The following is a 16,148-nucleotide window of genomic DNA, read 5'->3' as shown; positions in this document are numbered from 1 at the left end:
GAGATAAGCTTCTCTATTCAAAAGTAATTAGATAAACTCAGGAGAAGTCTATTACCTAACTACTCTAATCCTGCACTTCATTGGACCACCTCCCTTTTCACTAGGATATTCTAATTCATATTACATTGTAATTATTTGTCCATGTCCTATCTCCTCAGATGGATGCTAAGTTCTTTAAGAGCAAAGGCTGATAGACTATCTTGTGTGACCTTTGTATTCCCAAGGGCTTAGCTCAGTGTCTCACTGCAACAGGTATTTAAATAATCATTTATACAGAATTGCACTGGAGTTGGAGTTACAGGCACTACCACTTTTTTTCCTATAAGGGAAAAAGAGAGGGAAAATTGTCACCATATTGCAACACAGAAATGGAATGCTCCAGGGCTTTTCTTTCTCAGTGAGATTAAACTAACATTTGCCTATACGTGAAGTGTTCTATACCTTTATTATCCTTAAGCCCTGGGTATAGAGTTCCGGGAAATCTAGGGTGCATGGCATATACGTGACTCCTAGTGTTTTGAAAAACGGAGAGTTGCATTTTCAGAAGAATTCAGTGTTAGAACTCCTTGAGAAAGGAAGACCTAAAGGCTCAAGAAAATTCATAGTTCTACTCATCTCTTTCTGAATTGTTAGCACTTATCATTGCAGTTTCTCTGTATAGAGAGTCTGAAGTCAGAACTCTCGGCTAAGCGTAGACTTCCAAGATTCATCAGAAAGAGTTCAGTGAATCCTCTAGCCCAATAGAAGTTCTGGCCCTGAACGTACCATATGTGATCCCAGAAAACATACCATCATTCCAACGCCAACTGAGGCCTGAGCTCCGGCCCTCAGTCCATCAGAGAGATTTTCAGTTATTGAGCGCCCTAGAAGCGCTGTGTCTGAGGACAGGCGGTTAATCAGTTCTCCTGTCCGGGTCTTGTCAAAAAAGGCAACCTCTTGCTTTAGAACAGAAGAGAATAAATTCCCTCTTAATCTATTCACAATGCGCTGGCCTGTAAAAAGAAAAGGGAACAGAAGTATGAAGATTGTTCTCCTACTAAAATGTCCAAGAATCAACTAGCAATTGAGCCTAAATTCACTGCACTGTTCAACTTGCTATGACAGAATCTGGGAGAACAAGTTTTACTTGTTCCTATGGTAGAAGAAGAATATCCCAACGTATTAATCATCTTTGAAGCACTATGGCATAGAAGATAGAGTGCCCAAAGTGGATCAAAAGTTCTGGGTTAAGTTCCACATCTGACACTGGCTATGTGACCTTGAGCAAGTCATAACCTCCTAGTTTCTTAAGCAACTCTCTGAGCTTATAAATTGGAGAATAGTTATAGATGAGCATTGGTAGGTCATTGAAAGGAAATATTGTTTTCCTTTTAATAATCTAGACCTGCTCCACAAATAAAAATAAAAATCTTTGTTAGTTCATCTTGTATTTAAGCAATACATCCCTCTTTTAGCTTCCGTATTCTATAATGTTATTAAAAAAAATATATTTCCTTCCAATGACCTAGCAAATTTGGGATTTTTTTTTTGTTTTTTCTCCATCATCCTAATTTGGGGGGAAGGGGAAGGGCAGTAAAAAGAGGGAGGGGGAGTCTTGATACATTCCAGTTTGTCTGTGTCTCTTCTAAAGTAGGGCAGTGAGAACTGAACCAAACTCCAGAGGTGATCTGACCAGGGCTGATTATAATGGGACCAGCACTCACTCAGACACTAGATTTCTATTGAAAAGCTTCACTCAGATCACCACTCCCCTTGTACGCTCCTGCCTGCTCCCAGCCAAAACTGGATCTTCCCCATTATTTCCTCTTTTCTTTCAATGATATTACCCCTTTTCCCTATCACCCAGGCTCAAAATCCTTGGTCATTTTGGTTGTGTCTTTTCCTCTGCCACTCCTATCTAATCAATCATCAAGACCTATAGATTCACTAAGTTTAGCAACATTATTAAGTATGACTATGTCCAGGATACTGTATTAGGTGCTGAGAAAGATAAAAAGATTAAAATATTATTCCTGCCCTTGCAGAACTGGCAGTCTAATGGGGTCTGTGACACATAGATGAACTGATATCCTTCTGGTCAGAAAGGTCTCCGCTTTGCTCAAAATTCTCCAACTATTCTACAGTGCTCATTGTATAAACTCAGTGGCCCTAGCATTTCAGGTATTCCACAATCTGGTGCTCCCTTTAGTTTCCAGTGTTATTTCATACTCTTCCTTTCCCTTCCTTAATGTTCCAACCTGGATTACTCTCTGACCCCAAGCCCTAGGAAACCCTCTCTTTCCTCTGCCTGTGACCAGCTTGTTTCCTAAGTCTAAGCTCTTTCTCAAGCCTTTACTCTTTGAATTCCCTGAAAGCCCAATTCAAATAAATGCTCACTCCTCCAAGAAGCCTTCCCTGCTGTCTCACAAGCAAGCTTGTCAATAGCCCAAAATTGCCCATAGAGCAGTTTTGTAATGAAAGCATATATCATGCAATAATAGGTACTATGGCTATCTATATTGTGGTGTTATTCCCCTCCAAATTCTTAGGAGGGCAAGATGCCTGATGAGCATCACTACCTGGGTATCCCATCAGCATCTCAAATTTAACATGGCCCAAAGTGAACTCATCACCTCCCCTCCTAAAGTCACACCTCCTCTCTAACAGTCTTGATGGCACCATTCTTCTCTTGTCAGTCACTCAAGCTCATTTTGATGCTTTCCTCTCCTTCGGACAAACATTTGGGAAATTCTGTTAATTCTAGCCTCCCTTCACACAGCCACGACCATAGTCCAAGCCCCTATCATCTCTCTCCTGGACCACTATAACCTTCAAATGAGTCTGTTTCCTTTTCCTCTCCTCTCCAATTTACCTTGCACACAGATTCCAGAATGAAATTCCTAGGGAATATGTGATCATATCTCGCATTTATTAAGTGCCTAATATGTGCCAGGCACTGTGGAAGGTGCTGGGAATACAAATGCAAAAAGGGAGAGGAAGAGAAAAGAAGAAAGCAAGGGAGGGAAGAAAGGAGGGGAATAAGGAAGGAAGGAAGATCACTGAAGCATTTTTTTTTTTAATGTACAAGAGTATAGAAGGAAGAACAGTAGGAAACAGACAAGCAGGATAGCTTTGAAAGTAACAGGCTCAATTTGTTATATGTTTTAAAAAAGAAAAGCAAGCTGTATATAATAAAGATCCATAGTTTCATGTAGGATCATCTTTTTCTGTTCCACTCTATATGTGGCAATGCTCATATTATTTTGTGTTTCTTAAAATCAAAATTTTTTTTTTAATGTTTAACAAAGAGAAAGCTAGGTGTATGTATTTGGGATAGGGCAGGATTAGAGACACTCAGTATACAAGAAAATGGTGTTCATATCAAAAATAAAAGTAAACGTTAGTCAATAAAACTAAATAAAAGCTGCGGTTTATAATGTGTTTCATGTTCAAAGTCCCAGGAAACATTGATTAGAAAGTCATGCTTTGCAAAAGTAAATAGCAATATTTAGTAAACAGCTAACGTTTATATTGGCTTTACAGTTTATAAAGTTCTTTATTTACATTATCTCACTTGAGAATGTAGGCCTTTTCTTCTTCCCCTAGTTGTTACCATTCTTTCCCTCTTTGAGAGCAGAAAACAGTTTCTATTTTGTCTTTGTATACCCCGGGTCTAGCAGAATGCCTCATGAAGTAAGTGCATAATAAGTGCTTATTGAATAGTATAGTGAGGTAGGTAGTACAACTATGACTGTATCCATTTTACAATTGGAAGGAAATGATGCTCAAGTCAAGTGATTTGGCCAGTGTCACAGAGCTTATAAGCAGAAGAGCTGGAGTCAAACCCAAGTCTTTTGTCTCTGGGTCTGACTCAGAATCCAGTGCTACTTTCACCAAGCCAACCCTGCTAAAGTCCAGGTGAAATGGAAGGGCCAAGATAAAGTCTACAATACTGGGCAGAAATACTTCTTTGAGGTGATGGACAGCTCTTACCTGAAGTCTGCATGAGGTAGACACGAACTGAGTTAGCAGCAGCACCACACAAAAACACTCCACTCAGAAGGACACAGAGGTGAGTCAGGTTGTTTACATAGTCCCCAGCAGGGTTTGTATAAATGACATCGATAATCTTTCCCAGGAAGAAGGGAGCTGACATGGTAACGACACTGGACATAGTCAGGAATCCGACCGCAGCTAAAAAGAAAAACGGAAAAACCCATCAGAGCTTCAGTAGCAAAGAAGATAAGAACACTGGCTTCTCTGTCCAGAATTTAAGTTGCTGACACTACTTTCTAAAAATGTCTCCATTAGACACCTGTGGAAAATCTTTGTGGTCAGTCTTTACCCAGCATAGATCCAAACTATGGTACTCAGGTGGGCAAGGCTGTTGAGTCCCTGTTGTTTGGCACCTCCCCTCCCCAATTACTGGCTCATTTCCTAGATGGATTTCCAGATATGAACATTCTCTACATTAGGAAATGGTAACAAATTAAGTCAGAACAAAAGTACTTCACAGCTGCTCTTTTCATAGTATCCAAGAACTGTAGACTATCCTTGTCAAGTGGGGGATAGTAATCTATACTCTCTGCTTTCATCTTCAAGTCTTACTCACTCCTTAATCCCTTTGCAATATGGCTTTCAAGGTCATTACTCAGCTGAAACTGCTACCCCCTCTCACCCCATACATCCATTAAGAGGTCAAATTTTGCCATTTCCATTTCCACAACATCTCTCATCCAATCTCTTCACTCACAGAGCTATCCCCTTTATTTCAGGCATCTGAACTCAGTGTCTCCTCTCAGATTACTGTGATAGCCTCCTAATTGGTCCCCTCACCTCAGCTCATCCTCCACACCACTGCCAAAGGAATTTTCCTTAAGTGCAAATCAGACCACCTGACTCCTCTACTCAACTCCAGTGGCTTCTTTTCTCTAAAATAAAAATTTCTCTTTTTATCTTTTAAAGCCCCTCACAGCCTGTTCCCAACATACTTTCCAACCTCACTGGATATAAACCCATTCTCTCCCCAAGCCTTGCACTCTGCTATACAGACAAACCAGAGGTAGAGATTCTTTATTCTTTGTATTTATAGTCCCAGCATCTAGCACAGTACCTGACATATACAACAGACATTTGCTAAATGTTTATTGATTGTTGATTGAAGGAGACTAAGAAAAGTTTGTAACCATACTTTATTTAAGGAGCCTACTTTATTTTAGATGATGATGATGGCTAATAGGGAAAAATTGCTAAGCTCAAGTTAGAGACAACCTGAGAGTCTCAAAGGAGACAGAATGAAGAGGATCAATTTAACAAGTATTGTAGCACACTTTACCGAGCAGAGAAAGACACTGATATTTTATGAGGGAAAAGGCCAAAGTGATACTTAAGTTGCAAACTTGAGTAACTCTTAATGGCCCATAGAAACCACTGCACTGAAAAGCTTTAATGAAGCAGCTGAGTTTAAATAAATGGTGGAAACCATTCCCTGACGAATACTTAGGTGAATTTCACTTGTGATAAGGGACCACCTGATCTTGAGAGATAGTATGGCGCAGGAAACAGAAGGCTGGGCTGGGAGACAGCAAGACATGGATTCCAGTCCTACCTCTTTAGAGACTAGTTTGTGGGACCATGGGCAACCCACTTAAGCAAGGAGGGACCTAGGCAAGTCTCTAATGCCATAAGCTTTTAATTGCTGATCATCAGTGAAGAATTCCCTATACCAATGAAATCGTATGTCTGAGTCCCCCAAAAGAGGGACTTTGTAGCCAAACACCCAAAATGCCATGCACAGTGCCTCACATGGGGGGCCATGATGAACAGATGAGATCTTTTGGGCAAAGGGACACCATGAATGCAAACTCAAGTGTCCCAAAAGCTTGAATAAGTATAAAATTACACTAAGACTTTCAGGACATCCTATATAATCTAGAATCCCAAATAAGCACACAGAGGTTTATCATAATGTAAATAGTAGAATGAGGAGATAACATTACCAGCAAAAAAAAAAAAATCTAGGTGAGCCAAAGGAGAGCATAACTAACGACATGAGTACTGTTTCGATGGCTGGATTCCAATTCTGACACAGAGCTCCTCAAAGGACTTTCATATAAGGTTCCCAAATATGTTGTTAGCAATAGTTATTCCCAACCCATCATAAGCTTGAATATGAATCATATGGCCAAATCTGCATAAAATGTTCATTTAGTAGTTTGTTTAAAACAAACAAACACAAAAAACAGCTCTGGAGAAATCGGAACTATTCTTGAACCCCAGATATAACAAGGCTGCTAGGTCCTGACCTTACGTCCTCAGGCATAGTTCTTCACTACACCAAATGAGCAGTTACATGACTCATGAAATTCTGAATCAGAGTATAGGAAGTTAGTGATCATAATCATGGCCCAGTGGATGTTGTAAAGCTAGACAAGAAATCCAATTCAAGCCTTGTTCCAAAACTTGGGAGCATTGACTCCAAACCCCAATCTAAAAATAATAGTTGAAGCTGGGTAGAAGCACAAATGATAGAGACTCTAACTCAGTGTTTTGAGTTGAACAGTACCTAGTGTTTAAAAAAAAAAAAAAGCAGCGCTTTCCTTGGTCTATAGGAGAAGCTTAATAAATGTTTGTTCAATTGAATTGACAAATGTTAATTCAGGAATGCAATTCAGGAAGCTGAATTGCATCTGTAAAGTGTCTTGGGATAAACTGTAGAAAATGTATTTTTACTAATTCAATATAGTCATGAATCTGTGACTTCCCCAGTATGGAGACTTCCTCCATCTTCATATTATCAATCTGCAACCTACCTATAACTCAGTAATTAAAAATTAGAGGACCATCTGAGACTCATAAAGACTAACTGATTTGCCTGTGGTCACACATCTAAACCGTGTCCAAGGAAGGATCTGAACCCAACTGACTCTAAATCCAGCACTCCATCCACTACACTATGCTGACTAAATGTCTGATATAAGCTTATTTTCTTGTATTTTGCCTCTTTTTGTAAAAAGCAAATGCAAAGCAAAAAAAAAAAGATCAAATATTTCAGTTCCTTTTCCATAAGCTCAAAGATGTAGAGGTCTTTCTAAATAATTTTCTAGAAGTGAAGAAAGTGAGGCCCAAAGAAGTTGAATGATTATCAACATATATGAATATATATATACAGAGTGTATATGTATACATACATGTATGTGTGTGCATGTATATACATATACATACACACACACACACATATTTTAAGGTTCACAGACATCAGGTTAAGAACTCTTGCCTAAAGCCAGGACTCCTTCCATTACTCTCAGTCTGCTTATTCTCTTAACTCACTTCCTCTGGTTTTGCTCTTTCGTCTTTTTATTCCTAGTACCTGGTATGGTACTTGGCACCTGGTACTTAATAAATACTTACTAAATGAATATGAATTGCTTTGCTCAAACCTCTCAGGCTCACTTAAATTTACAACTCAAGTGTCATGAGAGGCTTCTCCCAAAAAATTCCATTACTTCTTTTCATTTCATGACGTATACACTACCAATACTTAAAATTAATCTCCTTTTCTTCCTGCATTTCTCAAATTTTCAACGAGCCCCCAATATTACCTAATCTTAACTTAGCAACTTTCGTCCTTAAGTAGTCATCATCCTTTTGATCCTTCAAGTGTGTTAAAATTCCTTTTACTTTGCTTTCCTGATATTTTGCCAGACCAGGAATTCCAAAGAGTCAAAAAAAAAGGATATTGTTTGCCAAAAGGGAAAGGTAAAACATCATGAAGATAAGGTTCATTAATAGAAACATGAAGGGTCCCTGCCTCATTTCAGAGACAAGGTCCCTGCACTGGCAATAGGAAGGGACTCCTCTGTATTGCTCCCTCCCTTCCAGAGAGGGTATTTCTGAGAACAATCAGTAAGTTCTTGGAACTTCACTAATACCTGATTCATTTAAACAAAATAACTAAAAAAGTGGTAAAGAATGCAAATAAGATTGGTAAAATAGTCCCAGGAACAATGCACAGAACTCTTTATCAGGAATCTGAAAGGTATTCTGTAGCCCTCAAAAGATGCCTTAAATTAAAACAAGGTGGTTAAGATATATTGCTAATTGCCTGAGGGAATCTGGACTTGGAGGGCATGGAAGGAAAACCCTAAAAAGAATCCTTCATAGCAGTATTACTGTTTAAAGGGTACAAACATGACAGGAAAATTAATAGTATGTTTTCACACAAATTATACAGTGTTCAAGGGTTTCGTTTTTTTTTTCTTACATGTGGCTGAATGATTAAGCATTCAGTGGTCCCTATCAGTCAGATAGCAAGAACGGTGCAGTAGCTGTTTCTTATTCCAGTAGTCCCACCCTAGAGGCAGACGGCAAACATCTGGAATCTCAAGCTACCTTTTGGTTGATGAGATAAAGAGCTATCAAGGGAAAGAAAGCTACAGAGCAACTTTCTAACTAACCACAAGAAGAAACTTGCTGTAAATTCTTATACTAAAAGGAAAAAGTGGAGCAATGGTAGAGGTTAAGGTTAGGAGACACTGACCAGTTATTCCTTAGAAGAACTACAATTAATTCTAAAACCTACTTTTGGCACATATTTTATAAGCTTTTCATATGATGGGTTCTTTTAAAAAGATATAAATAATTTATCTTATACAAGTTTGTTTGAGGTTCAATTTCTGCAGACATCTTAACTGATTTGAAACATCTGACACTGTGGAAAGGATAAAAAAGAAGGGAGTGTCACTATTCTAATAATTTAGAGCTTATATTTTATTTTTAAAAAAGAATTTTATCAGTGCCTTTTCGGTATGTGCTTTAGATTGAATTTCAAGAGCATTAAATGAAAAAAACAACAAAATAACACAAATACTTTTTAACTATGTCCTTCAAAGGGTTATATGGAATTAATCATTACATAATTCAGTCTTTTAAAGATAGTAGTTCTCTTATAAGCAACTTTGAAAATGCTTTTTATAACTGATAAACCCTACTTTACTCTGGATGCATATTGCCAAGATCTTGATGGGTTTGAATGTGTCCCATGATCCAATGAATCATTATGACTTTATGGAAATTTGTCCTTATAATGCTGTGCTTTTTTTTGTTTTGTTTACTTTGCATTTACTGCTGTACAAATTCTTCTCAACAGCAATATTTTACTTCATTATTAATCTGTTCTTGTAACCATCTCCAACTAAATTTAAGCAACATTTAAAAACCCCAAATACGAAAGTACATAATCCAGCAAAACAAATTCCCAAATCAGCTTGGTATATCTCTTTCTGCATTTTCAGTTCACAACTCTCTGTCAGAAGGAGAATGGCATGATTTATTTTTATTCTTTTGGACCTGCAATTTATCATTTAACTGATCAATTCTAAAGCTTTTCAAAACTGGTTTTCTGTATAAAGTTACTGTCGTGTAAATCATACTCCTGATTTTTCCTCACTTTGCTAGGTGCAGGCTCACAAGTCTTCCCAGTTTCCTCGGAAACCATCCATTTCATCATTTCTTTTGGCACAATTACATATTTTCTTACATTCATGTACCACAATTTGTTTTACCATTCCCCAATAGGAGAGCTCCTTAGTTTCCAATATTTACTTACTATAAAAAACAACCACATTCTCTATGGAAAATCCAAATTCCCTGCCCTCACATCCTGACCCCAATTTGAGGAACACATGTCTTCAAATCCACCTATCAAAATATTAGCCCATTTTACAGGAAAAGGAGGTATATACTTTGATTTATTTTAAGATTGTTATTAGCTTTATTTTCTCAAAGTATCAGTGAGGCTGAGTATAAATGCATGCCCTTGGGAGAGGATAGGCAAATCAGGGTTAGTATGATGACCTGGTAGAAGAGTTAAAATTTTCTTTTAAAAAAGAGGAAAGGAAAAAAAAAATCATTTTGGCCCTAGGCTACTAAAAATCAACATAATTTTCCTGAGAGCGTCTCTTATTAAAAATGTGGTATATCATCATGACCAAATCCAGATTTTATATATTTAATAATCTAAATCAATCATATGAGCAAAGATAATACCTTATATTTGTCTAGCACTTTATACTAGACAAAGCGCTTCCAAATAAATTTGAGTCTCATAACATTATAGGCAAGGCAAGTATTAGTGTTCATTATTTAGGATGAGGAAAAGAAAACTGATAAAGCTCCTAAGTCTTCTAAACTCCTAATAAAATACTTTTTTGTGATGTTTATCTAGGCCTGGAGTTTTTAACCTCTCCTAAGGAGTCAATATCTAGATTTCAAGGATTTCAAGAATGTGAATGGGGAAAAAATTTACACCTTCATTTCACTAATCATTATTTATGCAGGCAACAAAAACACCAGCTTGTCAAAAAGGGCTCATAAGCCAAAACTGTGGTTAGTTTAACTGTGGTTAAGAACCCACAGTCCAGACTTGTGTTTTAATCAGAGTAGGGAACTCCCAGTACAGGGCACTCCCAGCATGGAAACATGAAAAATACCTTTAGACAAGGCATCTATAACTAATAAGTCCCAGAACTGTGCAGAGTGCCAAGAAGTCACAGGAACACAGGTTTAGAATCAGAAGAGAACTCAGAGGTCAACTAGGACAATCCTCTCATTTTATAGAGGAGGAAACTGAAGCCCAGAGAGGCTAAATAACTTGTCCATGACCACCCAGCTAACAGGTAGCCAAGGGAAGCTTCAAGGCTAGAATGTTGTCTAATAAACCATTAGACTGTGAGCTCCTTGAGAACAGGAGCTGTCTGCCCCTTTTAGTATCCCTAGTGCCTAGTACAGTGCCTAGCACAGAGTGAGTAAGTAGTTACTTAATAAATGTTTATTGATCAATGCTGCCTAACAAATCAATTTAAAGTGACAAGGTGCCTGCCCTCTGAACAATTTACCAGCCAAACACTTATTGGTTATGTAAATGGAGGCTAATAACAGGTGCAGTGAAAACAATGGATTGTAAGTCTGAGGACCTAAATTTGTATCACTTTAGATAGCTGTCTCATTTCCCTCATCTATAGAATGAGGGATCTGAATTAGATGATCCCTGGGATCCCTTACCAAACAAGATTCCATAATCCTGTTACCCTATCTGAACTTGCTCTCTCATCTTCAAAATGAGTAACAATATTCTTTCTCCCTATGTCCCAGGATGGTTTTGAGGAAGAAGCTGGATAAACACAATTGCACAATGGATAGAGTGCCAGGTCTGAAGTCAGGAAGATTCATTTTCCTGAGTTCAAATATGATCTCAGACACTTACTAGCTGTGTGACCCTGGACAAGCAACTTAACCTTGTTTGCCTCCATTTCCTCATCTGTCAAATGAGCTGGAGAAGGAAATGGCACACCACTCCAGGATCTTTGCCAAGAACACTCCAAATGGGGTCACAGAAGAGTCAGACACAACTGAAACGACTGAACAAATATTTAATAAAACCCCACGTTTTAAAATATAGTCTTCCATACTCTTGTGTCTCTTCAAGATTCTTAACCAAATTTGCAGTCTTTTGGAGTCTCTAAAACCCTTAAAATAATTTAAAAGAAAGGTACCTTTTAAGTTTTAACTGACATGCTTAAAATTAGCATTATTTCCTAGGTATACGGATGGCAACCGGACTTGCGATTTCATTGGCTTAGGGAATTCCAAGATGAAGAATTTTCTTCTACCAATGTAGGTCAGTACTTTCTCTGACCCTTAAGAGCTGACTAAAACACTGATAAGTTAAATGACCTTATGCAAGTGGATGATATGTCAGACAGTCCTGGTTGAAGGGAGCTCCCTATCCATTATACCTCTTGCCATAATTACATAGGATCCTAAATTAAGAGCTAGAAGGGACCTCAGAGGTCACTCAATCCAACACCCTCAACCTTCATCTTACAGACGAGAAAAATGAGCTCCAGAGAGGTGAAAAACGTGCCCATGATCACATAAGGAGTAAGTAGCAGAGCAAAACAACGTGAAACCAAGTTTGATTCTAGAGTTAACACGCTTTCTACTAAACCATGCCTTGTTCAGCTAGTACTGGTGACAAACTAAGCCACAAAAATTGCCTTTTAAACCTATGAATTATGATTTTTGAAAGCTATGAATGCATATTTTGTTATTCATTTCTTTTAAGAAAATACTTATTTTTTTCCCCAAATCAAATTCTGTAAGACTATAAATTGGAGATGAGATGATGGTCTGTATAGGTGAGGGGAGTTTGTTTCCTGTGAAGATCTTACACTGAAATCCTAAGTTTGGAGGGGTAAAAACATTTTGGGTTGTTTTCAATGCTTTCAAGATTTAGCTACATTTTCTCAAAGTTTTTTCATTTCCAGATCCCCGACTATAAACATATTAGTTGCCCTGAAAAAAGTTTCAAGCTAATCGAAGGTGAGGCAATTGGAATTCAGTAGGCAGAAACAGTATTGAGTAACCAAAAAGTTGGAAGGTTTTTATTTTCACCCTGAGAAAAAAATAATTACACGACTCAAATTACATAACAATAGGAATAAGTCTACAGCTAAGACTAGTCAAAATAAATATCTGAAAGCTGGGTCCTCTTCTCTTTTCACTATATTCTATTTCTCTGGGGGATCAAATCAGCTCCCATTGTCTCAATTACTACCTCTATGCAGATAATTCCCAGTTCTATATCTTCAGCCCTATTCTCTCTTCTACGAATCAATCCAGCATTAATGACTTGTAGGCATATCCAAAGCAAGTTGCGTTCGTCCTTCATTTTCAAAGCGGACAATGACATCAGAGAAATGATGATATGACTTGAACTTGACTCTGTTTTGAGTGAGGGAGGGAGGTGCAAGGTCACCAACCTCACTTCTCCTCCGGAGCCATGTGGATCCAGTGACCAGATATTCATCAGAATGACTGGAGATGACCCAGGATGCAATGGGAGACTTTGGCCTTTTAGGCTAAGGCCTTATATTCAAAGCAACATGTCCAAAAAAGAATTCACTATCTTTCTCTCAAATCTTCCCTTCCTTTGAACTGCCCTGTTACTGGAGAATGCAACTGATGAAGAATAGATGGTTAGGTCCTATTGTCCTGAAGAAATTCCTGAAGAAATTGGGAAGTCTCCAAGTTAAAGAAAGGCATTTATTGGAATGACCCACCCAAGTAGGCCCACTTTCCACATGGAAGAAACATTGTTTAGTGTGGTTAAGGGTCTTGATTTAAATACGGTTTTGGGGATATTGAATGCCTGGGAAAATCAGGTAATGGGGAGATGTCTTTACCATACAGGTAAGCAACAGAAGGGAAAGACTACACCAGGATGTCACAGAGTCCATACATATAAACCAAGAGTATAGGAAAGGGCAGGGGAAGAATTGTCAGGTTAGTTGGTGGTGCTTTGTGAAAGCACACAGGTAAGTCCACCATGGAGGGCTTCAATACATACTCATCTATGCTCACTTTTCTGGCTGGTCACATCCTTCATCTTATCTCATATCCTGCATCCTGTTTGCTCCTCTGCCTCAAACACTCCTGTATCCCTCACCCCATCACCACCATCCTCCCATTTTCCCAGGTTCCCAACTTCAGTATCCTTCTGGATTCTTCCCTCTTACTCACCTCACACAACCAAATCTCTATGTTTCTACTTTAATAACATCTCTTGTACACATCCCTTTTTCTCCCCTCACAACACCTCCACCCTAATTCCAACGTTCATTGTCTAATTAGTCTCCCTGCCTCCAATTTCTCCCCACTGGAATCTATCTTTCACAAAGTTGTCAAAATGATCTTGCTAAGGGGCAGGTCCCATGACCACAATGCTCGGCTCCTGTGCTCAATAAACTCTACTAGTCCTATTACTTCCAGAACCAAATATAAAGTCCTCTGTCTGGCATTTCATACTCCCTTTCTACCTTTCCAGACCATGACCCATGACCTACATGCTTTCCTCACACATGAGGAAGTCTCCTATGCATGCCTTTCCACCAGCTATCCCCCGTACCTGTAAAGGTCTTCCTCCTCACCTCTACCTCTTGACGTCACTGACTTCTTCCAAGACATACCAAACACCACCCTCCACAGGATTTCTTCTCCGCCCCTCTCCCCGCACACATAACTAAGCCTTCTCATTCTACACCTTACTATTTACAAGTAGTCTCCCCCATTTTAAATAAGCTTCTTGAGGGCAGGGACTGCTTTTTGCCTTTCTCTGTATGCTCGGAGCGTAGCACGTACCCGACACATAGCGAGTTCTTAGTAAATGTCTGCTGATGGACAGCTCGGCCAGTTTGGAAAGACAGGATCAACCAGATTTCTAACTGAGCAATTCAGACACACGGAGATCCAGAGGCTCTACTGGACCTGTTTCTGCAGACTATACGGGGATATTTGTTGAGCTGGGAATAGAGTGGTCTGGGAGAAAAAATCAGTCGAACTGCTCTGTTAAGTGTTCTCTTGGCCCCGCAAGCTTGTGAAGCCCCAACTTTCACACACGGTAACGATAAGGAATCAGCGGCGGCCAGATGGACTTAGAGCCGAAGGGCTCCTGCAAGTGGTCTGTCTGTCCCAACTTACCCCTTCACCGGTACACTGAAGGGTGAGGACCGGAGGGGGCGGCCTGTCCTAGTCACAAACGTACTCAGTGGCCGAGTCAGAGTCTAACCCGGTTCCTCCCCAGCAGTCTCCACTGCGTCCCTGGGAGGTAGTTTGTCCCTAACAGAGGAGGGCAGCCGGGCTCGCAATCGGAAAGTTTCTTGGCCGAGCGCACGCAGGCAAGCTGAGGGGCAGCGCTGCGATTCAAAGTCGGGTCTTCGGGCTCTAATGCCCGCGCTCCTTCCCGCCTCATCGATCCTTTCTATTAAAAAAACAAACCCCCAAAGTTGTGCCCAACCCGCACCGGGCGGGGCTCCGAGGCCGGCGGCGGTCACTCGGTGGTCCCTGCGGCCAGGGCCCGCACGGCCCGGCTGGCCGGCGGCCTTCGGCAGAAGACGGGCGGAGGAGTCAAAGTCAAGGGCGGGGAAGACCTACCTGTTAACCTCCAGCGCTCGGGATACGCCAAGCCCAGGAGCTTCTTGGCCTCCGAGCGGCCAACCCGCGGAGAACGGTCGCGGACGCCGCCGCCACTTCCCGCCGCGGCAGCGGCCGAGCCGTCGCTCCCGAGCCGGGCAGCAGCGGCTCTCTGCGCCGGGCCGTCTCCCGCGCCGGTCGTCCTGCACCTGCGGCCGCCGGAGGGCCCGGCGCCGAGCCCCAGGAGCCGCGCGAGCCGCGCTGCCCGGCCCAGGGACGGCGGCGGCCCGGGGGCGGCGCTGGGACCGCCGCTGCAGCAGCGCGGGAGCCCCGGCAGCGGGGAGCGGGCCGCGGCCAGAGCCCATCGGGAGGAGCAGCCGCGCGCGCGCCGGAGCAGCAGCAGCAGCAGCGGGGGGAGGCCGCCGCCGCCGCAGGCGGGGAAGCTCGCCATAGGGCCCGGAGTGCCCCGGGACACCCGCCCCCCACCCCCGGGAATGCAGCGAGCGTCAGCGGCGCCCGCGCCGCCCACTCCGTAGTTCCTACTTCTTGGCTGAGGGGCCGGTCCCCCCACCCCACCTGTACCCCGGGAGCCCGGGCCGGGCTGCAGGCTCGGCGGCCGAGCCGGGAGAGGGCCGCGGCGGGCGGCGGCGGCTGGCTACAGAGGCGCTCCGGCGCTTGGGGCTGGTGCGCGGCTCCTCCGGCCCCGCCCGCTCTGCCTGCCCCTGATAACACTGTTCCGAGTTTCTGCTATGTCATCCTTCTTTATCTGAGACCGGGGGCCAGCCTTCGCAGGGGGCCCCCCACTCCCCTCTCCCCCACCCCTGCGCGCGACACCCGGCCCCAGCCTCAGGCAGTGCGCGGGCCTCGGTCCCCAGGGCCCCCAGAGTCTGAGCTAGGCGCCCGCCCCCAGACTGCATTCAGTCCTCCTTAGCCTTGTGTCCCCGCCCCCGGGCACCCCATCCCTACGTCCATCCCATCTTCTACGCAACTTCGGAGGAAATTCAAACTCAGTTTGAACTGACAACCACCGGCATGCTCGTTCCGTGGGCCAGAACACGTGCTAGTCCATGCGCTTCCCTCCGAAGCCGCGTTATGTCCCCTCGTGCCCCCAATACTCTCTTCTCCATTCCCCGAGGCCCAAGGGCACCCCCTGCCCACTACCTGCTCCCCCTCTTCTGAACCTGCACCCCATCCCCGAA

At 42.1% G+C, this 16,148-nt stretch overlaps 1 protein-coding gene across 1 annotated transcript in view; it reads right to left on the bottom strand.

The window, feature by feature from the left end:
* ABCB10 (ATP binding cassette subfamily B member 10) overlaps positions 1-15,442 on the bottom strand; it is a 39,798-nt gene extending 24,356 nt beyond the window's left edge. Inside the window, exons 1-3 of the mRNA XM_072647473.1 lie at positions 14,971-15,442; positions 3,973-4,173; positions 790-992 (exon numbers count right to left, since the gene is read on the bottom strand). Coding sequence (XP_072503574.1) covers positions 790-992; positions 3,973-4,173; positions 14,971-15,400 — 834 coding nt within the window. The 5' untranslated portion in view covers positions 15,401-15,442. The remainder of the gene's footprint in view (positions 1-789; positions 993-3,972; positions 4,174-14,970) is intronic.
* Between the last annotated feature and the right edge of the window lie 706 nt (positions 15,443-16,148).

Source organism: Notamacropus eugenii, chromosome 2, assembly GCF_028372415.1.
Source record: "Notamacropus eugenii isolate mMacEug1 chromosome 2, mMacEug1.pri_v2, whole genome shotgun sequence".
NCBI lineage: Eukaryota > Metazoa > Chordata > Mammalia > Diprotodontia > Macropodidae > Notamacropus > Notamacropus eugenii.
The sequence above is the reverse complement of the archived record's forward strand: the minus strand, read 5'-3'. Positions and strand labels throughout refer to the sequence as shown.